At 40.8% G+C, this 24506-nt stretch overlaps 1 protein-coding gene and 1 long non-coding RNA gene across 3 annotated transcripts; one reads left to right on the top strand and one right to left on the bottom strand.

Moving 5' to 3' along the window:
- Positions 1-647: 647 nt before the first annotated feature.
- LOC144584352 (uncharacterized) lies at positions 648-7005 on the top strand. The gene is made up of 2 exons (XR_013538548.1): positions 648-786; positions 6769-7005. It is a non-coding gene; the product is annotated as an uncharacterized LOC144584352 (long non-coding RNA).
- ZNF507 (zinc finger protein 507) lies at positions 2860-23562 on the bottom strand. 2 transcript variants are annotated; one of them, XM_020799239.3, is made up of 7 exons: positions 23403-23562; positions 16935-19051; positions 14973-15078; positions 11636-11750; positions 9705-9809; positions 8662-8796; positions 2860-8086 (listed from the first exon to the last, which is right to left on the bottom strand). In XM_020799239.3, exons 2-7 carry the CDS (start codon positions 19044-19046, stop codon positions 7723-7725), a joined length of 2937 nt encoding a protein of 978 aa, XP_020654898.3. In that variant the 5' UTR covers positions 19047-19051; positions 23403-23562; the 3' UTR covers positions 2860-7722. The 2 variants fall into 2 exon arrangements, with proteins under 2 accessions (XP_020654898.3, XP_072837036.2); XM_072980935.2 differs by lacking the exon at positions 23403-23562 and adding an exon at positions 23165-23300.
- Between the last annotated feature and the right edge of the window lie 944 nt (positions 23563-24506).

The raw sequence follows: 24506 nt of genomic DNA, 5'->3' as shown, positions 1-24506 counted from the left end.
GGGGCTTGCGGTGCGCGGGTGTGTGTGTGAGAGAGAGAGAAATGGAAGGATGGGAAGGGCCGGGGCGGCGGGGCGTTTGGGGCTTACTCGGGAGCAAGCGCGCACCCCCCCCCGCTCCCCGTGCAGAAGGGTGAGGGTGAGGACGGTCACTCCCTTCTCTCTCATATACCTAAAATTACGATCAGCTTGTTTTCGCTTCTCATGACGGGATGGATTTGATCCAGAACCCACTTCCTTTCCTTTCTCATGATACGACTTTTCTCCAACACCAGGTTTCAGTGAAATCATTTTTGAGGACCCTTTTCTAGTTTCTTCCCAGCTGCTGTTCCAAAGTGGTCTTTTCCTGATCACCTGGCTGAAGGCTTCCTTGGATTTATGACTGAAACTAGATGTAGGAAAGTTTTAATAATTTCAATTTCGTCGCTAACAACAGTTGGACATTGTAAACATTGTTCTTCTCTTAACGTTCAACTGTAATTCTATTTTTGCACTTTCTTCTTCAGTCAGTTGCCATTTAAATTCATCGCTATGTTGTACCAGCAATATTGTAGCACATATAAAATGACTGATGTTCCTTCTATTAATTTCAAAGGATATGTTCTGCATATAAATTGAAAAAGGGTGATAAAATTGAACGTGCCATTCAGGTATTTTTTAGATTCCCATTTCCAGATTTCCGGAAGTTCCAACCCACATCTGAAAACGAGGGTCATTTTACTGCTTGCCATCTTCAATCTATACAGCAAGGAGAGGCAATGGGTGGCCCTTCAGGGCCAGCAGTTCTAGGTAGGTAGGGCACAGAAGCCAAGAAAATAGGACCTGCTTGAATTATAGACTTTTCTAAGGGGTGTCTTCCCTTAGGGGGTGTTCTCTGAACTTACTAGTCAAGGGAGCACGGTTTCTCTAAATTGGATGGAGGGGTGGCAGATAGATTTCAGTAACACACTAATCCAGGCTTTGTCAATAGGACACAAAGATAAAGCATCTTCCATTACTTCTAGATCTATAATGTAGTAGGCAGTGAGTGTGCCTTTGATTAGGGCCCTATTCAGACACAATAAAACCGGATTTCACCAGCATGCTTAGGGAACCCCCACCCTCAGCCTTTTCCTTCTCATTTGGTTCATTTCATGGCTGACGAGTCTGAAGATAAAGGATTTCTGCTGGATGTGAGAAAATCTGCATGGGGACTTCTCTTCTTCAGCCCTCTTAGTCATCCTATTAAGAAAGTAAAGAGTGGTGGAACCGAGCGAGGTATTCCAGAACTGTTGACAAACATCTATTTCCTTCATGCCCTTCCTGCAAGCTTCTCAATGACTATTATTAGAAGCAAAATATTGCACAAATATAACATTTTAGGTGAGGTGACTATTTGATCTGATCTAGCAGGGCGTTTCTTAGAAGCAGAGAAAATGGCTGAAGTCCTGTATCAAACCCACCTACAAATGTTTCTCACAGCTAATCCAGCATTTGCAGGGATCCGAGATGTTCAAACATTGATAACTCAGAATATTCTGAATTGCTAGAGTAGAATTGGACCAAGAAGTTATTGTTTTGTATTGTGTATTGTGTTTTCAGGATTTAAAGAAAAGCTGATTAGTTTTGCATTTTTAAAATGACACACCTTGATAATTTTTTAACAGGAAAAAAAAGGAATTTTCTAATTAAATAGCTGAAATGCATCCACTTTTGCCAAATTACATCGATTTTTGGCAAAGACACTTGGCGCAACACACGGAACCAGTGATCAGAGGATCCGGCTTCCTTTGTATTCTTAATCCTCCATGAGCAATCCACTTATCTTTGGAAGAATGCCTTTTATATTTGAAAAGCCAGAAAAAAACAGGTCTGAAAATATATGGACCTAGTAATTGTCTTAGTGATACTAGATATTTTAGATACCTATTAAATATGTACTTCTTTTTTAAAAAGTAAAAGAATTCCATAATAGGACAATTACAATTCAGCTCAAAATCCCTTTTAAATGTCTGTCTTAAATGAAAGTGGGGCATGTAGTTACATTAAAATCGCCAGAGAAAAAGATACATATCATTTTTAACACATTATTAGCTTAAATTCATACAATTTGGGACATATTGGTTATTAAACATGCTGGATCTGGCCTTGATAAGCAACCTGTCTTCTACAGTCCTGGACACAGATAAATATCCAACGCATGATGCATTGCATGTTATGTAAGCTACCCTCCTGGACTGAGAACACAAAGGTGTGAGATCATAAAATCATTACACAGATCAGTAATTTGTAGTTAAATCCAAATATTTAAATCCATTGCCATGAAAGTTAAGTTTGTCATGACTGAGTCACATGAACGTGGGTTTGTTCTAAGTACAGTATGACTAATTTTGCATTTAAGCCATAGTGTTAACAATCAATCATGTTACTATCTCAGCATTTTATAAAGCATGTTTTAAAGTAAATCAACATCCTATATTGGAGAATGGGTTAAGAGTGATATGCGGGACACACTGAATTCATGGTAGCAACACTAACATTTGGACTGTAAAATTCTATGTACATAGTACAGTATGTCTTTGTTTCAGAAACCAATAGAAAACATATTGGTCAAGATTAAGTTGGTGAAAAGACAGGCACCCAAGGCATCCGTACAGCAATTCCCCCCCCCCACCTCTTGCTGGCTTCTCTTCATACATTCAGGTTCACAACCATTCATATCCCTGGTTTTAGAATTATTGGAACATCAGATACACAATAGCCTGTTAGAGAGGACGAAAAAGTTATGCAATTGTCTTCACATGATCACATAAGGATTTGACAAACAAGCTAAAATTCCTCTGTTCAGTTGGAATATGCATGTAATGCAACCAAACATATGTATCAGTGTGTTCAACAAAAGAGTTTATTACCAAAATACAATTAGTCAATACATGACAAAACTTCTGTAAAGCAAAATAAATTATTCTAACAATGTACAATATTTCAGAAGGTAGCCAAAGTGGTACTACAAAGTTTGCTTCCATAGTTTCCAAACATGACAATCCTAGAGAAAGCTTAAGGCATGCAACTTAATGTGCAGGAAAGATCTTATAAAATAAGCCATCCTATCAATAATATACAGCAAGAGAGATATCTGCAATCATTTACATGTCAGTTTTCTAAAGGTTTTATACTTTGGCTATAAAAAGCAGTGCCGCAGTATTACAATTCCTTTTCTTAAAAATATATATATATACCCATGCCCATGAATATCAAATGCAAAACTATTAAATATATTTTAACATTACTTTGAGCACCAACTGTACATTTTTATTTTAATGATTACATAAGTGCTTTAAATGCAGTAACTGGCTGAATCCCATCTGTCTTTCAACTTAAGACAATGTGTAGCTGCAAGAAAAATAGCTTCTACTGGTGAAGTTGCTAAACCCAAACTTAACAGGAAGCAACTCCTATGGATTCTAATAGTATGGTTGTAAGGAAGTTACTTATATAGTAACTAAACGGCTGGTTCAGACAAATTTTGATTTAGTCTTTGGGAGCAGGGAGAAGATCACACCAGCCAATCTCACATGCCAAGTTACTTCCAAACCCACTGCACATCACATTGCCTGATGCATCGTTGACGCAGGGCAAAATCCTATTGTGCCAAACCATTTCCACAACTGATAATAGCACAAGGGGTTTCAACCTTTTAATCACTTATGCAGTGAGGCATCGAGGACTTCAATGTGCAAGCAGAAGTTATGTTTCTGTGGTAAAGGTCACCATCTGTGCAACAACTGGAGAAAATCCCACATAATACATCACTGGGGCTTTTTACTCAGCCAACATTCAAACGGACCAACATTCAAAAACTACAGAATCTACACATATACAGGCCCAAACCACCATGCAAGTTAACTCTTCACAAAATAAGGATCTAGTTTAATCCACAGTCATAGGATTTTTATGTGTAGATCTCCTGTGGATCCAAAGGCAGGATAAGCAGACCAGAGAAGAGTGGTTGCATTACCCTCTCCTACATTGTCGCCTCCCACTAGTCTATAGGATATTGTCAGTTCAATTTGTCAGTTCGTATAAGTGCAGCACACTAGATCAGTAAAACAGTTTCCACATCTGAATAAAACTCAACAAACCATAAGGACATTATCTCCTGCACATCTATTTGAGAATACTTTCAATTGATCTCAATGAAATCTATTTCTAATCAAATGCACAGCAGTATTTCAGCCAGAGGTATTATTGGAATCCTTGTCCATCATGGAACCATAAGGCAAAGGCTGAAATACAGTACAACTCAGAGCACCGAATCTGCTCCTTTAAAAATTAAGTGAAACACACACACATACTATAGTTAGCAGTACATGTTGAAGCATTTAACTTTCTTAATTATCCTAGAACTGAAAGGAAAGGAATACCATATTTCTGAAAGATGCAAAAAGAGAAACCTAACACATAAACTGATTGTATATCAAGGCTGGTAATGTGATCAATCAGCTGGTTCCAGGCTTAAGGCTTCCCCGTAACAAGTGTGCACATTTTGAGGAATGAACCGATGGCACCATGTGGAAACTAAAATGTCAGTAAAAGTAAGCTATATTGCTGCATAAGATAAAATCAAATTCTTCATATTGAGGCTATAGTCGGTTTGTTGAAAAAGACGCCAACTTTACTATTAAGTTAATAAAACACAAGGTGTACAGAATTCATTTCAACAGTTCTGCACATACTGTGTTCTTCCAAAAAAGATCTACATGCCTTAAAATTAACAGTTAACTGTACTATTTTCAGAAGCTTATATTTTCATTGTTTTCTTATAATGTAGTGTAGTACAAAGGCAGGACACATTATCAGGGGAAAGGTATATGGCCAAGAACTATCACCAGAGCTTCAAGAAGATAAATAAAAAAGAACATGTCACTTTTGTAAGTTTTACTGAACTTTAAATGCCATAAAGATGGGATGTGAAATGTTGTACTCATATAATCTCAGGTTAAATAAGAGTATGAGATTTTTTTAACTTTTTGATATCCATTTGATATCCTAATGGTTCAAGAAACCTGGAATGCCCAGGAACTTGCTTTTTAAACATTGAACCATGTTAGTGTTTCCAAAAGTCACTTTGTCCCTACTTCCCTCTCACCTTACAGCTTCCTGTAGTCCGTTTTCCCCTTCTTTAATTCAAGTCGTTCTAACAGATGCTTCAGTGTTGGCCTTTATTGTTTCGTTTCACTCTGCTCTATGCTGAGATTAAATAATTTCCTATTTCTCAATACACAGGGTATTCATGCTGATGATACAATATCAACGAGAGAATTAAATTCACAAAGTAACAGGAACAGGAACAATAGCTGGTACGCATCCAGATGTGACAGCAGTAGCCACATATTCTTTAGTTTTGTCACTGAAGCCCATTCTAATCAATCTGAAGTTTGTAACAAAAAGCTGATTACAGTACCCTGAATATTAAAAACGTCACTTCTTAATTTCCATTATAGGTTCCTTTGTCAAGAAAAATCCTTCATATGCTAAATCCCATCTTTCACAAATTTCAAATATTCCTGTAAACTCTCAGTCATGACAATATTGTTTGTCTTTCAGTCATGTTCTGATACATATAATTTATAAACAAAAATGATCTGAGATACGTAGATAAATATCTCAAGCTACTTCTGCATTTAGCATTCAAAGTTCAAAATCGTATACAAAATTGTTTCCATTTGCCCAATTTCAGAAATGGGTGTGTGTGTGTGTGTGTGTGTGTGTGTGTGTGTGTGTGTGTGTGTGTGTGTGTGTGTGTGTGTGTGTGTGTGTGTGTGTGTGTGTGTGTGTGTGTGTGTGTGTGTGTGTGTGTGTGTGTGTGTGTGTGTGTGTGTGTGTGTGTGTGTGTGTGTGTGTGTGTGTGTGTGTGTTTTTATGGAGAATTCAATTAGCACCATGAGAGCAGTGAGCTTCTAGCTTATTTATTGCAGCCTATGGTTGTAAATTAGATACACAAGAAATATAACCTACACTCCTTGAAACACTAGTTCAGATTTGTGTACAATCATTTTGTAAGCAACGAAATATTATTATTTATTTTTATCTATTTAAATTATACGCTGCCCACACTATGTAAAAGGACGTGCAGGGACATGGCATGAACTTTCCCACCTCTGAACTGGGAGAGGGTTCAAACTGAAGGACATATAATGAAGAAAATGTCTGAAAGTGAGCTGTTCACTTTGGTAAACAGAGGATAAGCTGCCAAACCATGTGCCAGAATTGTAGCCAAAGGAAAAGAGCTCAAGGCTTTGAGCAAGATGTGAAAGAAGCCCTTTTGGGGAGCTAAAACATTAAGCCAATGCAACACCTGTAGTGGCCAGTTCATAAGAACGTCAAAAGAAGTCTAGCTTGTTTGTGGTCACTTCCACCTGGTTGCATCCAGAGGTGGGAAAATTAGTAGAAAAGAATTAACAGCTGTATTGTTAGTGAACTTAGTAACTGTCTTGACGTTACTAACGGTTCAGCATTAGTGGACTCTTGTCTAGTAAGTTACCTGTGGCTGGTTGGATCTAGAGTGGTTTTCCACTGACAGAAACCGGCCCCGAATAGATTTCTGCTCAGATTGCTTCAGGAAGCAAGGAAGAGAGAAAGCAATTTGCCCCAAACGTCCCTCTCACCCTACAGCTGCCTGCACTTCCTTCTTCACTGTTCTGCAAGGACACTCTGCCTTCCCTAGAGAAGGTTTCAGAGACCGTGAAGAAGGGACGCTGATAAAAACTTTTCCTTTCTCCATTCTGCCAGAATGACCACTGGACCAGGAGCCTCCCAGGGATGGAAGAAGACTCTCCGTTTGTGAGAAACAGATTCTGGATCCGACCAGCTGAATTTCCATCTGATCTTCAGGCAGTCCAAGGGACTGGATTGTTAAATGTTAGAGAGGGAAGCCTTTCTCTGCTTTGAAATCAGGTTCAATGTTTACCTCTTCCCTACTTCTCCCTTGCTGCTCCTCCAAATTATGGCATTTCAAGCAAATCAAAATGAAACACCACTGGATAAATGCCTGCTGACCATATAGCTAATTGCATTTTAAAAATTGGGTGAACCGTAAGGGTCCATTTTTGGGCATACATACATTCTGGTCATCTTACTGTAGCATTGTATACTGAAAATAAGATCTAGAAAACAAAGTAATTAGCAAGATACCAACTTGTTTCATGTTGTGTGTATCCCCGGAACAGGAAGGAATTCTTCTATAGACTGAAAAAAGAAACAATCCAGCTAGAAACTACAAGGCTTAAGAAGTTGTTCAGTCTTCCTTTCTCTCTTTCCCTGGGAAGCTGCTGCTTCATAAATCAGTTGTGTTGAGGTTGTTGTTTTTTTAATTTACCTGAAACCAATTTGAGACCCTTTAGATAGTCACAAGGCAGGAAGGTTAAACCCCTTAAGTTAACGCCTTAGTGTGAATTTCCTATTATACGACTATGCTCTGGATTAGTAATAAGAACTGGAAATGTCTCTGTCAGCAGGGGATAACAGTTTCAGTGGCCCTTTACCATAAGTGAAGTATTTACTGTTCAGTTGCTCCGAGCGCTTGTGAAATAATCCGCTTTCTTGTTGACACAAAGACTTCAGAACTTAGGAACACTGCTGCATTTTTTTTCCTTTTTAGTCACAGTTCTTTAGCAAGTATTCCAGGAAATGTTAGAGAGTCCAAGGAAACAGCACTTTAAAGGAATCTTAAACAGGCAACTTCATCTAGCTTACACTCTGAGGGGCACTATGGTCCTTGTTTAGAATAATGTTTATAATTTCACCTTCATGCTCCTTCATATGATCCAACAAATTCTCCTTGTTGGTAGATTCAAATCCACAGATACAGCAACAGAAGAGCAGAACACAGTATTCAGTACCAAGGTGGGGCAGGCTAGTAGTTTTGTCAGAATTGCAAGAGGTATTTGTTGTAGCAGAAGGATTCTGATTTTCATCAGAACTAATGGTTTTGATTGTAGTTTGGTTAGAAAAATCTGAAACTGTCAGTCCCTCCGAGTTATCTGTCAGTGAAATGGAACTGTCTTCAGAAGTTTCAGTTACTGTCTTCCCAGCTAGCTGACTTGGGAATCTAGGAAAGGAAGAAGGTGGTTTGCTTTTAATTTCTTAGCAATGGTTGGATGCTAAACCTCCTGTGAAAATGTTCTCAAAGATTTAGAGACAATATGCAGAGTCAATACAGGTACATGTTATATTCTGCATTTTATCAACAGCATTTCAACCCCCTTCCTTCCACATCCTAAATGCAACAAATCCCCCAAAAACTTTTAAAATTACTTTAAATAACGGTTGATTTAAAAGAGATATTTAGAGGTTTGACACAAGAACAACCAAGAAATCCAGTGCATTTACAACAGGGTTGGACAACCTATGTGTGGGCCCTCCAGATTTGACTGGACTACAACTTCCATTGTCCCTCACCATATACTATGTTGGCTGGGAGTTGTCCGTCCCCCAATTACTCTCCCTCCCCACTGCCCTATTACTGGCCAGCAATTTTCTGTACCATATATTTATACACCAATCTGTTCTTTGAACTTAGAGGATTAAAAACTTTCAGTTTAGGATTTGTGGAAGTTTTCAGAACCCTCAACAGGAAAACAGTCTGCTATAACTATATATTGTAAAATAATGACTCTAACACACCTGCCACTTTGCGAAATTGCATCATTAATAGCTTTGTTCACTTGTTCATAGTTATAGTTTTCATCACTTGCATGTTTCCACATATGAGATTTTAGGGAAGGAGGATGGCTACACACATATCCACAAAGGGAACATCTGGAACACAAAATGAGAGGAAGGAAAAATGGTAACTAGTGAAACACATCAAATAATTCTTTACCATTATTCTGAGTGCTCCAAGACTGGAGGCATTTAAGAGGAACTTAGACAACCACCTGGCAGATCTGCTTTGATTTGTATTCCCGCATTGAGTAGGGGGTTGGACTTGATGGTCATATAGCCCCCTCCCAGCTTCACTATTCTATGATTCTATAACACTGGTATCAGAAAGTAGAACATTCTGGATTAGATGGACAAATATTTACTAACAAATAGTCCACCATGTACTTTGAGAGAAGACAACTCTCTATGCCCATAGTAGCTTACACTTGTTAAAATATTTATCAAACAATAAAAAGAAAATACTAATCAGCAAAAGCAAAGCAAAGCTTCAAGCACTCACTGGGTGGTTTACAAGTTAATTATGCAGGCTACACATTGCCCCTCCTCCAGCAAGCTGGGTACTCATTTTACCGACCACTGGAAGGATAGAAGGCTGAGTCAACCTTGAGCCGGCTGCCTGGGATTGAACCCTGAGTCATGAGCACAGTTTTGGCTGCAGGACAGCAGTTTAACCACTGTGCCACGAGGCTCTTCTCCCAACTTTTCCTCTTTCAGCTGCTAGTGAATACAGATTTCTCAGGTCTATTAAAGAGCCAGCTGTGGCTCCCAGCTATCCACTAGCCCCAAGAATATCAGATTATACAGGCAGAGAGGTACAAAAAATGACATGACCTCCTAAACTAGAAATGGTAGAACAGAAAGTCACAAACAGCCCCTTATCTGAGCAAATTGTGAACAGATCGACACAAGATCTGAAGAGCCTTGATTATCAATGCATTGCTCACAGAAGACCTCCTGCTGCTGCTCCAGCCCTTGCCATGCTTTCCTTAGCAAGTACCTACTTGAACTGCTCCATCAGCTGCACTGCCTGGTGTTCCTGTGGGTGTCGCCTCATATGGCATTTCAAACTGTTCATATTAGTTGTGGCAAAGTCGCACACTCGACATCTGATGAAAAAGAAAGAAGCGGCTGATTCTCAGCAGATTTACCCCTTGTCAATACAAATTCTTATGAGGAACAATGGCAGGGTGGGAGCAGTTAAGAAACATTTGTGTGTGTTCTGTGCCACTAAGTCGGAATGACTTATAGCAACCCTAATAGGGCTTCCAAGGTAAGCGAGATATTTAAGGAGTGGTCTTACCAGTTCCACTCCTCCAATCAAGTTTCCATGGCCAAGTGGGGATTTGAGCCCTGGTTGGTCTCCAGAGTCCCAGTCCATCACTCTATTCACTACACCACATTGGGAATCCAAGAAATGTTGGATATTCCTAATTGGTGCTACTCCTGTCCTCTGAAGATGCCGGCCACAGAGACTGGCAAAACGTTAGGAAGAACAACCTTCAGAACACGGCCAAAGAGCCCGAAAAACCTATCACCATTGGATCCTGGCCATGAAAGACTTCGCGAATACATTCCTAATTCACTTCGGGATTCTATCAATGCATTCTATCAATGTTATTTTATTCATAGGCAACCTTTCTCCTGATAAGGGGACCCAATCAATGTTTACCTTATAAACCTTATTTTTTATTTAAGATAATGTTTACCTTGTTTTTTTTAAAAAAATCTGTTTTTTCAATAACTGTGAGCCACCTTGCGTTCCCTTATCAGGAGAAAGACGGCCTATAAAACAAACAAACTCTATAAAGAAACAAACCCTATAAAACAAACAAACTCTACTGACAGAATCAAAGTTGATTGCTATCCAGGTAACACTGTCATAACTGACGGATCTCCCAAGGTTGAGATCCGCCAGGTTGCTTACTTCAGGAAGAGTCTAAGGGAAGAGGAGCAACCTTGAGGTTGGGCTGTGTGTCAGTTTGTCCCCAATCTCTGCTGTGGGCCATTCTGAGCCTGGAAGTGGCCATATTTGGCCATTAGAAAGATGCAAACAGATAGTACTCAGACATCCCAAACTCCTGATGCAAAAATAATTACTTCTGGATGCCTCCAGAAGAGGAAGTAGGGTTTCGGAGGGGGGGGGGAATATTTTTTGCTTTAAATTGTGTAAAGTAATGGCTGCTGCATTGTTGCATTGACTTTCAAGGATCAGAAACATGGAAAAACGTTATCTGTGTCTTTTTAAACAATCAGCCAATCCTTCTGTGCTTGCTGTATGTTTGTGTATTGCTTCTCAAAGGAAAGGATGTTAGTTTTGCACAGAAATAGTTTTGCACACACTATGGAGACTTTAATGAGAAAAAAAAGTGATCTTTGGCCTGTTCTTGCATGGAGGCATGGAATTTTGCCAGACCTGAAAATTCTTCCGAAAGGGATCCTGTCAATTTGAGAAGTCATCAAGAAGAATTAAGTATTTGCCAAGTATTCTTTACAGCTCAAGCGCTAATCAGCCTGGCCAACTGTGAGATATTATAGGAAAATTCACCTAAGGAGGTAAACTTAGTAATTCATCTAAGTGGTAACCTTGCAAATGCATCAATAAAGAGTTGGGTTTAATAAAGAAAAGAAAAAGAGTAATTAACAAACTAACTTCTCTACATCAGGTATCTTTTCCAGCTCAAAACACTCTAGTATCTATAACAGCAGACGTTTATGGAATGACATGCATAAGACTGGTGGATTCTAAATATGCTGTCAGTGAATCAGTGATAAATGATGTATTTCTCTAAAAATAATACACATTCAGGAACAAGTTGTTTCAAATTGTCTGCAGCTTTCTATAGAATTAACAACCAAAATAAGACCTTTCAAAGAGAGAAAAATGAAGCAGCAGCAGCTTCTTGTATCCCAATAATAGAATATACCAACGTACCTGTATGGCTTATCGGAGTTGTGAATCCGCCTATGATTCCGCACACCAACATACGTTGTGCTCGTGTAATCACAAATGTCACATCTGTAAAGTTTCTGGACTGAAATCCTGTCCCCTGTACAATATGAATACAAAAACATAAGCAAAGCCCTTTTCAAGGCAAAGCCTTTCTCTAGGCAAGCATTATGTTTTCACAGTGGCCGAACAGATGCAGAGTGGAATGTCGCAGATGGCACGAGAACAAGAGCACCTTCGCATGCACGCTCACCAGAAACTGATCCTGCTTGTGATACTCAAGGTGATATACTGTCACCATTATTAGTAACCACTTACAGCCTGATCACTAATAATTTTCCCTTTTAACGCCATCTGCTCTGGTCGTCGTAGTCTAGTCGTTTAGTCGTGTTCGACTCTTCGTGACCCCATGGACCAGAGCACGCCAGGCCCTCCTGCCTTCCACTGCCTCCCGTAGTTGTGTCAAATTCATGTTGGTCGCTTTGAAGACAATGTCCATCTATCTCATCCTCTGTCGTCCCCTTCTCCTCCTGCCTTCGTACTTTCCTAACATCAAGGTCTTTTCCAAGGAGTCTTCTCTTCTCATGAGATGGCCAAAGTACTGGAGCCTCAGCTTCAGGATTTGTCCTTCCAGTGAGCACTCAGGGTTTATTTCCTTTAGAATGGATAGGTTTGTTCTCCTTGCAGTTCAGGGGACTCTCAAGAGCCTCCTCCAGCACCACAATTCAAAGGCATCAATTCTTCGGTGGTCAGCTTTCTTTACGGTCCAGCTCTCACTTCCATACATCACTACAGGAAAAACCATAACTTTGACTATTCGGACTTTTGTTGACAAGGTGATGTCTCTGCTTTTTAAGATGCTGTCAAGGTTTGTCATCACTTTCCTCCCAAGAAGCAGGCATCTTTTAATTTCGTGGCTGCTGTCTCCATCTGCAGTGATCATAGAGCCCAAGAAAGTAAAATCTGTCACTGCCTCCATATCTTCCCCCTTCTGTTTGCCAGGAGGTGATGGGCCATGATCTTGGTTTTTTTGATGTTGAGCTTCACACCATTTTTTTGCGCTCTCCTCTTTCACCCTCATTACAAGGTTCTTTAATTCCTCCTCACTTTCTGCAAACAGAGTGGTATCATCTACTCTGGTAGTCATTGCAATACCTCGTGCTAGCAAATTCCACAAATTGACTATGGCCTGTGTGGAAAAGCCCTATGTTTCCTCTATCACCTGATGGATATAAGGTTAACCAATACATATTCTGGATGACCCCAGGTTGTATTATTAGGAGACAAAGAAAGTTCTCCCTACCTACTTTCTCCAACACATGGAGAATTTTATTCACCTTCATCACTTCTCACATTTTCTTTGAAGAAAAAGTCCCACAGACTTAAGAGGGGAGTTGCCGAAATCCCCTTGATCATTCTGGGTTGCTCCTTTCCTCACCACACAATATCCTTATTTATGAGTGGTGACCAGAACAATTTTCAACACCATTTTTAGAAGCTGATTGAGCACAAAAATATCATATTCCAGAATAATGCCATTTATTCTGGTTGCAATGCCATTTATTTATGATATCATTATTACTCTCAACACTGGCAGTCAGGAGTTATTTTGTGTATAAAGCAAGTAGGACTGATGCAAGGGCACAAACAATCCACACCTTCTTTCGGTGGTATTATGACTCAAGTGACAAACTGCGATACGAGAGGCTTCCCAGCATTCTCTGGACTTAATACCTCTATCCCAGGGCTCACTGGAACATTCACAGGGGCCCTGGGAATCCCTCCTGAATCATGCATAGCTGTGGCTGAGGATTCCAAGGTTTTTGCAGCCCAGTAAGCAATCAGGATTCCCCCCCGCAACTAAATCATCTAGCTAGCAAGGAAATAACATTTGTTGGTAAATAAAAACATACTGCCCTGTAATAAGTGTCCGATCACAATCTGCACAATATTTCACATACACGCATGCATATCACTGACTTAAGACTCTCTCTTTTTGCACAAAACAAAACTTCCACAGCACATTTTAGTCAGGCAGATGGATTTGGAAACTGGTTGATCCCCTGTCTATAGGTAACGGTGAGTGGGCTGGTAGCAAAATAAGGGCAAGCCTGGTGGTATATAATGAAGTGACTGATTTCCATCTAGTAGCAAAAGCAGGTGTTTGTGTTATGCACATTATTACAACAGCCTTACATTATCAGTCATTTACAAACCAATCATACGCGGTAAGATCCCTTTAATGTTGTAGCGCAGCCGTGATGAACAGGGGTGCCAATGATTTCATAAACATGAAACGAATGCTCCTGCTTAGGGAACGTGCCCATAAACAGATGCTGTGCCATAAACGTCTTGGGTCGGGACTGTTTTATGGAAGTGACATCTGTCTGACAAGAGGGCTCCTTTCCTGCAACGTGCCATAATTTGACGGCAAAGAGTTGCTAAGATACTTTGGAAAGCTTCAATTCTTGTTTAATGAATGCCATTAAAAGCAGAACATTTTCAGCCAAACTAAGAATTTAAAATAAAAAAGCTAGCATTATCAAGCGAGGCAGGGCTTGCACACAATTCAGGAAGAGGGAGTCAGGACAGAAAGGAAGAATCATCAAGAAAAATTGCTAACATTTCCTTCTGATTCGGGAGCTCTTTCAACAGAATAGCGATTTGCCCAAGGAAACAAGGGCAGCAGCAAAAGAAGGGCACAAATTCCCTGTGTGTGGACTGACAAAAACCCTTCCTTGTTGTGATTCTCTATGGAACGGGTGCAACATTTGAAAACTCCATACTATTTTCATTACCTCAACGGCACATAGAGAATCTGCTAGAGCTCAAAAGGAACATGTTACTTTGGGCTAACGTCGCACCGCCAATACTTTTTAAAAATCATGTGTTGACTGTTATTAATGTAACGGCTGCTACCTATTATTTTTTCCTTATGCAATGTTTACTTGTTATTTCTAAATGCTTTCCAAGGGTCACTTGGGGGAAAGCTGGTAAAAAGTGGCATGTTAGCAACATACCATTAGCAATTAGCTATATTTGAAGAAAGTGTAACAAGTAACAGAACACAATACATTTTCACTTTTTCCCCCTCACATTATAACACGAACAAGATATGTTTCAAAAGTAAAACTACAAACTTTGTTGCCAATCAAGACTCTCAAGTGGGAAAAATATAAGGTACAGTATTTTAAATGTTGCAATCCTTTCCATAGAATGCTGCGACACTGAATATTTTCTCGGAAGCCCTTAGATGGGGACTACAACGCTAAAAAATTATGCCCTCTCTAAGCAATAAGTGAGTTGAAAAGATAGACAGTACCAACTCTTTCATCCACTTCGTTACAAGTGATCAGTGTGTCTGATGAAGCTGTGGAATACATTTCCGGAAGGCTGTGCTGCTCCCTCTCATGGCTTCGCAGCTGACTCTAGAAAGCAAAAGAAGAAAAAGAAAAAGAAAAAAAATTAACAGCAGAGTAAATACAATATGGTAAATCTCTAATATTTAGCTGTTTATTTTCCTTTCTGGTATCTGGAAGATAAAGCAGCAGTGCAACTAAAATAGATTCAAGGATAATATTCAGCGCCTTAAAAACAAACTGGGTGGGAATGGGGACAGAAAAGCCAATGTTCACGTTAAATGAACATGACAAGGAAAAAGAGCATATTCTGGTGGTCAAAATCTAGTTTCTTACATGTACCCTAACCTGTGTTTGTAGAATTAAAAAAACAAACACCAGGCTAGTTACTTGGTCCAATAAAAGGTAACAAGTTGTAAGATTTAATTCCCACGATTTTAGAAAGGTCTTGTCCTGCAATCTTGGTGACCATACAATGGTTTTTCCTATGGCCATGCTTCGCAAGATGATTTTTCGTCTTGCAGTGATGCTTGTAAGACGAGAAAATGACATTCGTTTTGCAAGGTGTTTAATAGGAATGCATTGAAGGCCATTTCAACGCATTCCTATGGGAAACCGCGCTTCACAAGATGATCGTTTTCGCGATATGAAGGGAATCGCAGAACGAATTGTTTTCGTCTTGCGAGGCACCAGTGTATATGTAAAATCTGTCTTTGTCACTCCTGCTCTGTACAGACAGGAGGTTCGGGTGCTGAAGGTCCTTGACCCACTTCAGAATGACCTGCACCACTACTGACAAGCAAACCCAATTTGGATACCAAGGTCATAGAAGTAGCTACATAAGCCTTTCTCAGCAGCAACAACAAAAACCACAAACACAGAAGTTCTCTGGTACCACTGAAATTATTTCAATGTGAGTTTTCATGGGTTACAATCTACTTCTTTAAAGACATGGAGCACAATGCCTTGGTCAAAAGTTTATAGACACCACATGTGGTGTTGAGATGGGATTAACAGAAATGAGACCAACTGGGACAGTAATTACATATTAACTCCTGATAATAAGCTTCCACTGTGACAATGGCATTATTAGCACACAAAAAAGTGAACATTCAAAGTGTTGGTAACATTAATGTGGCAATTGTGGCTACAAGAAGATGCTGATTTTTGAGGAACAGCAGGTTGTGGCTTTGCTGTTTGGTTACATACTAAAAAGCCCAGTCTTTATTTAATCCTCTAGATGCACATTGGAATTTATTAAAGAATAGTCCTGGGAGGTTGAAAGGTTCTGAAATCAGTTTCTGTGTTTCACTGTTTCCTATTTCAGATATGTATCTGCATGACCAAATAAATGAGGCCTTGATGTTGTGGGTGACCTGTACCAGGGATGTCACAGTAACACAGTTGCATCCAGGCTTGTGAATTCCAGAAGCACCATTATAAGTCCCTACATGGCCACTTACAACATCAGGGGCTCATTTACTTGTTTATTTCCTAATGTGATATACACCATCTTCTGGCAGCACTGCCCCTGCACTGTGCATAGGGCAGATAATCTCTGTGCTTGATCTCATTCTGACACTCTGCTTCTGCACACTATGTAAATTATATAGAAGTCCATGGTCCAGATATTGTGCTCCGTATGTCTGAGGAAGTGGGCGGAACTCCACAAACTCAAAATGAAATACATATATTAGTATTAAAGGTTCCAAACGGTTGTTTTCATTTTATTGTTATTGTTATTTGGGCCCCAAATAAGTAGGAAACTCTCCACTGCTGATGCCCCCAACAGTGCCTCTCTGTCAACAAGAACCCAGACCATTTTCAATGCCACTCCCATTAGTCTACCCTAGCACTCTATACCTCCTTGTCCATTTGTTCAAACAAGTTGTGATGGTGCAGAAAACACAAAACAAACTCTTCACCTTGTAATGAAAGGATTCCTCACACTGTTTGCATTGATACATTCGGGTTTTGCAGTGGTTGATCATATGGCTTTCTAAATCTTTACTGTTGTCTGCTATGTGCTCACAGATGGGACACTGATAGGGCTGCCTCTGTCGATGCACCCGCAAGTGTTGTTTGATATAACCCTTGTTGCCACTGCTGTAGTGGCACAAGCGACACCGGAAGGGGCGATCCACATTGGGGATGTATTCCACAAGGTTGCTTCCCAGCACACTGGCATCTGTTGCAGGCTGACATTGGACATTGTCCTGCAGCTCCTTCAGAATGTCATCATCAGAAGCGTTCTGGTCTGTCCGCTCTTTCAGTTTTTCAATGACAGTAAGCAGAGACATACTAATGCCCATTTTCATGGGGCCTTCAGTTAACTCCGGTTTGTCCTTTTGTATTTCCACAAAAGCACAGTCGTTCTGGTTTAGGCTTGTCAGTTCCTCAGTCTTAAGTGTGGTCACCAGCTTGGAATGGGCTATATAGCCACTGTCAGCTTGCCTCTGCCCAGCATCTGGACTTAAAGAGTTTACTTCGGCAAAAGCTCGGAAGCTGGACCGAGCAAGCTCTGCAGCTCGGATAGGCATCGTAACAAGAGCTTCAGCAGCGAGGGAGTGCAGCCTTAAGGACTCAGAATTCGTTCTTCTTCTTGTGGGAGGGGCGTTTTCATCCGTTGCTTTAGCTCTGGCAGCATTAAATTCACTATCTTTCTTCTCTGTGCTGCTCCACCCGATGATCACTTCTTCCAATTCAACGGGATTTTTATCCATATGATAAACATCCCCAGATTCATCCCGTGTCACGCAAGTCTGCTCTGATATGAACTTTTTATCAGCCTCAGTGTCACTGTCCATCGAGTAAGGCTTCTGCAAGACAGATTCCTCAGCACTTGGTAAACGTTCCACTATAACGTTAACATGACCCTTTTTATTTGGGCTGCAGCTAATGATTTTCTGGGCTGATGAAAGCAGGCTGTCAGTTACTGAACTCTCTTGTTCCAGATCTGTATCAGACATTGCCTCCTCTAACAGTTTGCCTGAAGGCGAAGGTGTAGCTGATGGACTTAAGACGGCCTCGTCTTTTATAGGTTCTTTGGCAGGTGAAGTTTTATATGCTATTTGCTCTGGACTACAAATATGGAGTTGAACAGTCTGATCACCACAAAGACTCAGCTCGTTATTTTCCAATGAAAGAACAACAGTATCTACGTTGTGCGGGACTCTTGCTACTGCAGAATCTGGCAACGTAGCTTCCTCGTCTTCTTCTTCAAATATTGGATATGAGCAATCAACTTCGCCTGCATGTTTCCAGGCATGTGTTTTTAACATTCTTTGCTGACCACAGGTGTAACTACAAATTAAGCATCGGTACATCCCATACTGCTCATAGGTATACCATTTTCGCCTTCCCTTTTCAGTCACACAGGCAGACTGAACTTGTGCCCCCTGATCGGTGCCTACTTTGACAAAACTTTCCCCTGGCCCAAGCACAGCGGCATCTACAAAACTCACACAGTGCTGCTCCTTGGACACAGTGTGGGGTTTGTCACCAGTTTCTGGGTGACACCTGACATGCGCTTCAAACTCTTCTAAACTTCGAGTGGCAAAATTACACACTGAACACATCAGTATTATCTCGTTCTGTTGTCCGTGTTGTTTTATGTGTTCTTTTAATAGGGTAAGTGTGGGAGAAAGAGATTTACAGATATTACACTGATAGCAAACTGCCTTCCTCTTATTTGGGGGAGGAGTGTCTGCCACATAGTAATCGTCAATGTTTATTGTGCCCAGAGCAGGCAGCTCCATCGTCTTAGCTGGGGTCTCTGGGAGGGCTTGTGACTCAAGTGACAGCGGAGAGACATTGGGGTACAACCGTTTTTTCCCTATTAGAAGACATTTCTGTGACTTTTCGCTCTGAACAATCTTGCTCAGTTTTTGGATGACTTGGATTAATGGATCAGGATTACATTTCTTCTGATTTTCACCACTCTCTAAACTTTGGTTTATGACTGCTTCTGAGATCAGCACAGCTTCCTGTTCCCCAAAGTTTGAGATGAGTGCCGTAATATTGCTGTCTGCTTCCATAACACCTGTAAATTCAAGAAATAATAGATACATCTAAGCGTTTATGTTACACAACAAAACATAAAATACACAAAAATCACAACCAAAGAGTTATGACTGAGTCCTTAGGAAGCCCCTCTTTAATTTCACAATGAATAAGAAAAGATTGCCTTCTAAATGGTAAGTGCTGCATCTTCAGCTGTGAAAAAGAGACACATGCTCTGCACTCGCACTTCAAATGTCCTTTGTATCAACAGATTAACAAAATCCTTCTGTGCTGTCAAAAGGTGGCCCTCCTTGCGGAGGGGGGGGGAATGTCCCTTTTATACAACTGCTGCATGTCTAGTGAGTTTGTTCAGAATCAAAAGAACCTTAAATTAGCCCTTTTTCTTGCCAACCTTATAATTTGTCTTAGTAACGTTTGTGGTCCATCATTAGAAGCAAAACAAGGAGACCTTATCCCAGTGTCAACACCCTACTGGCTGAAATCGTGTCGGTGCACATTTTCACTGCATGAGCCAGTGAGATGTTAATGACAATTAACATATTAATTGCTTATATGTTGCATGAGATGTTAAGGACAATTAACATATTAATTATTTATATGTTGTTTTTCATGTTTTTACTGTAAGCTGCCCAGAGTAGACATAGTCTAGATGGGCGGGATACAAATCGAATAAATAAATAAACAAATAAATCTGGTGAGAGATATCTTTAATTTCCTAAAAAGCTCCTATCCCCTCCCTTTCAGGTTCCAAGGCTCCCTTGGGAACCCTTTTGCCACGAGGGAGCCTAAGGACAGAGAGGGGACTTTTGACGTTGGAAAATTGCCAGTGACGGCCCTGCCACCAGATCAGGAGAGCTGCTGGTGATCCAGTGGCAATTTTCCAATAGGAAAGGCTCCTCTCTATCCTGAGATTCCTCAAGGTTTCTCAAGGGCAAAAAGGATCCCTATGGAGCCTTGGAACATGAAAGGGAGGGGATAGGAGGTTTTAACTTAATTAAAAATATCCATCACTGGATGATGATGCTATCCAGCTTGCACAGAGTACATGTACACCAACAGGATTTCAACCACTGTTTCTTTGATCTGAATGTGTATTTGCTGATCTCATGTAAGTACACTGGGAGCAACCCTCCCAGCAGCCTACTGAAAAAAATGAGACAGACCTGTTCTTAAGCATCTGTATACTTGATCAAAGGTTTGATTAAATATTTCTGAAGAAAGTGTGCTCTGCGCAGATGGTGGTTTAGACAACCAGTACAAACAATATCATCTACTGACTCTGTAAACACACCAGAATGAAATAGGGCACGTCAGTATGAACTCCTTTCAGATAGTTTCCCCACCCCCACCCACCAACCAAGATCCAACCGCATAGTATGGTATCGAGTGACACCAGAGTTAGAGGATTTCTCCTTCCATTCCTCCCTCTGTGGCACCAGGGAACAGCCATAGCTCAAAGCAGAGGACAATCTCCAGTTGAACAATCTGGGAAGATATTGCCAGTGGTGGGGCAACCACCCTATAGAGGGAGGCAGCTTTTTGGCAGCACAGAAGCACCTTGTTGGAGGGATAAATCCCATTTTAGTCCCAACTAGAGTATAACCATTGAAATGAAGGCAACTTGTCAACTCTTAGACAAGTCCCACTCTAAGTGGAACTAAAACTGGCTTAAGGTTAGAATAGGAAAAAAAAGTATGACACTGCATATGGTGATTTCCTGTGTTACAGGTCATGTACATAATTGTATTCAGTACCATACCTAAAATCAAAGGTCAAACACCAGTAATAACTGCCACAATCACCTAAAAGGACTATCTTACAAACAGGTGCAATAATAGCATCACATTAAAGAATGCATCTTTCAGATGATTGATTGTATCTTTTATTTTGAATACTGTCATGTCTAAGACTAGGTAAGCATGTTCTGTTTTCACTTCCCCCACTGCCAGTTGTGATACCATGCTTTCAAAAGGAATTTTTATCAGCACTATTTCACTTTTCATAAAAGGAATGGACTTTCTGTTTAATCTAGATAAGCATACAATTGACACTGCAGCCAAAAGTGTCTAGACTGATAAGAATTTTCCAGCTTGTTATGACCTCCAGTGTCAAGAAAAGCATTAACTATGTTCCTTTTGCAACACCTTTGAATACAGAGTACCATACGTAGAATTTCCATCATTCCTTCACTGACATTTTACAACCAGACTGGAACACTAAACAGAAATCCAGTTTGCTCACACTATGCCTGTGGCAATTCAAGCCTGATCAAGAGCGTACTAATTTTTACTGTTGAGATGGATATAAGAGAACTGTGATGATTTAATTTCCCAGGAGTAAGGAGTGAATCAGAAAACAGGTATACAACAGAATAACACTAATGTGGGGAAATAACCAGACCCAAAGCTGGAAGATTAAAGAAACAGACAGAAAATAAAATTATCTTCTTGGATTTCCAGCTCTAACAGTTCTGAACGATGATACATGTAAAGCAGCACATCTTATTCAACCTTTTGGGATCCAGGACCATTTTAACTCCTGTATGAAAGTGGGAGATACTCTTTTGAAAAACAATTTGTTACATTTATATCCCTCCTTTCTCAAGTCAGCCCAAGGTGGTGCGCATGCCTCTGTCTGTAAGTTCTCTCCTCACTCTCAGCTCTTCTGTAAGATCAACCAGATTTTATAGGGAAGTGTCCTCTAAATCCTCAGTCTACCTATTAATCGATGCTGGCCCCAAGGTAGTGCACATGGGCTGACCCACCACATCAGAGTGCAGCAGCTCAGTAGGTTCTAATAAACAGGACAATTTTGATTAAAAAGTAGAAGACCAACTCAAAGAAAGAAGCAGGAGAGCTCATTGGGATGGTCAGACGACTATGTTCACAGAAGGAGGTTTCATATTAGCCTTGAAGTCCATTGGGAGCTGTGTTTGCATTGCTTCTCTTTCAACTTGCTGCAAGAAGCCAGTAAGAAATGGATAGAATTTATTATGATAAAGTACCAGACAAATGTTAGCTGATAGCTGGCAATAGAAGCTTGAAAGAATGAGAACTGGGAAAGCCACATAGGGAGCATTGCAACACATAGATCTATGGAGCTCACAAGTTAGAACAGGGCTGAGGAACCTGCAGTTGTCCGGATGTTGTTGGCATCCAATGTCAATCTCCAGTATCGCTGGAGAACAGCATAGAACGAGAATGTATGTATGCATAAGAAATTAATTTAAAGCAAGGTGAGAATCAGGAAAAGGGAGGCAAAAGCAAATCCAGGCTTCAGTGTGTGTAAGGTTTTACCATTTAACAGGCAAGACAGGTTTGCGCCCTGCATTCTGAAAAAGGATATACTTATTCTACAGGAAACATTAGAATGTCCACTTCCATTTTTCATAAGGAAAGCTGTTAAGACTTAATTTCTTAGCTACTCACAGAAAAACATATACATTCTCAGAATGCACAGCACAAATCTATCTTACTTGTTATGTGGTGAAACCCTATGATGAGATACATGAATTAACAACTGGAGAGCAAAAGAAGCACAGCCCCAGTGGGGCTGATACAAAACAAATCCATAATCCTCTTCATGCAAAGTGATAAGGTGCTTTTTCCACACAACCCTGTTAAGGAGGCAAATTCTTCAAAGATAGCTCTATCTGCTAAATCAGAGAGGGGGGGGAAATTAAGAGATTATATTTGTTTATTTATTTATTAGATTTATATACCACACATCTAGAATGTGTCTATAGTTACGCTATGACAAGATTTCCTATACTAAGTGCTTGAAGCATTAGCTGGCAGTTCTCATTTTATATACAAGGGCACGGGGAGGGGGTTTAACGTGAAGTAAAAGGCTAGGGAAGATTACAACCATCGCATCTCTCTCAGATTTGCAGTTCTGGAGGCACACTGCCCATCGCTTTCACCTCTCTTCTATGTATTGTATACATAAACAAATTATACATGCATGCACGCCCACACACAGTATATATGTAGCAAATATGCGACATAAAACACCTATCGATAAACGCACACACCAAAAAAGTGACATTTGGTGCATCTTATAGAAGAGGGCGCTGATGCACGCAAGCTGCCGTCGGAGGGAACCCGTTACTCGGGTTTTCCTTCCTTCTCACCCCATTTCTTTTAGTTGCTCTCATGGGAAGGCCGAAAGCGCTGCGAGGGCTTGCAAAGGGAGCCCCGGACCCAGAAGATGCTTTCCTCCCGCTCCCGCAAGAACCTTGGAAAGCGCCTTCCCTTCCGCCTCCTTCCTTTGCCGACGGCCGCCTCGCCCCCGCTCTCCTTCACACGCCTCCTTGGCTTCCGAGGAGATGCCCGCCGCCCGCTCGCCCGCGGCGTTACCGTGACACCCACCTTCCCAAAAGAATGCAACGGGATTTTTTTTCCCAGTCCCTTCTCTTCCTCTGCCTTCTTTCAGGAGCACCGCTTCAAAATGGCGACGATGGAAACCGAATCACGTGACCCGCGGAGCCTGATCAGGTGGCCAGAAGTGAAAGTTCCATGCCGCGGCTTTCTCCCTCCACCGCCTCCATCCATTTGTTACCATGGCGACCGTAGCGGGACTCGCTGAGGCCTGGCGCCTGGCACGCGTGCCTCCCCGCTAACCAAACCGACGTGGTCAAACACGTGCCGTTTTCCTTCTCCTGCTCCTCTAGATAGCTGTAGATCCTTATCGATAATATTTCGATAATATTTAGACACACAGGAAAACAAGGTGACACCCAGTACGGTGTAGGTAGGGGATAGAGTGACAAACCAGGATTTTTGGAGCCGTGGGTTCGAATCCTTAGTTCTAAATTGGGGGTGCAGAAGTGGTAAAACCACTCCTTAAATATCTCAACTTACCTTGAAAGCCCCACGAGGGTCGCTAAAAGTTGGTTCCGACTGGACTCACATAATATGCACAGGAAAAATAAATCTGGAGCATCTTAAAAACTGACCTATTTGTCCTTTTTCAAAATCAGGGTGCCTGGGTTGCACTCTTCATGCACAAAGGCGCGTGTTAGTGCTTCCTGTCTGCCTAGATGTCACATGGTGGTGTTCCCCACTTTCCTGAAATGTACTAACCACTGCATGCTGTCCAGTTTCACTCCTCTACCTGCTAATTGGCACTGGCTCACCAAGGTTCACATGGGCATGGTGAGGAGTGATTTCTGTGGCTTTAGCATGCAAACAGGTTTTTCCTGAGTTATGATCCCTTCTTTAATGTATGCTCCTGTGCAAAACTCTTAAAACTGGTAGTCAGAGGTGTTTTTTTTTTAAAAAAAATTATTTTCAAGCAAAAAGAAACAAGTATACAAAATGTTATCAATAAATCAACTTAAAAATAAACAAAACCAGAATTATCAACCCTGTGCAACTCCCCACCCTTGGGACTAAATTTCATTTCATTTTTCTTTATAATTCATACCACACCATTTCTCTCCAAAAATGCACTGATTCTTCTCCAGGTTTGTA

Source organism: Pogona vitticeps, chromosome 10 (genome assembly GCF_051106095.1).
Source record: "Pogona vitticeps strain Pit_001003342236 chromosome 10, PviZW2.1, whole genome shotgun sequence".
Classification (NCBI taxonomy): domain Eukaryota; kingdom Metazoa; phylum Chordata; class Lepidosauria; order Squamata; family Agamidae; genus Pogona; species Pogona vitticeps.
The sequence above is the reverse complement of the archived record's forward strand: the minus strand, read 5'-3'. Positions and strand labels throughout refer to the sequence as shown.

What these genes read in the sequence shown, in the direction of transcription:
- ZNF507 (XM_020799239.3), bottom strand. Translation starts at nt 19,046, where the DNA reads ATGGAAGCAGACAGCAATATTACGGCACTCATCTCAAACTTTGGGGAA. An exon ending in AGGAATCCTTTCATTACAAG is followed by an intron (nt 15,079 to 16,934) that starts GTGAAGAGTTTG and finishes TTTGCTTTCTAG; the next exon opens with AGTCAGCTGCGAAGCCATGA. An exon ending in CGAAGTGGATGAAAGAGTTG is followed by an intron (nt 11,751 to 14,972) that starts GTACTGTCTATC and finishes CATATTGTACAG; the next exon opens with GGGACAGGATTTCAGTCCAG.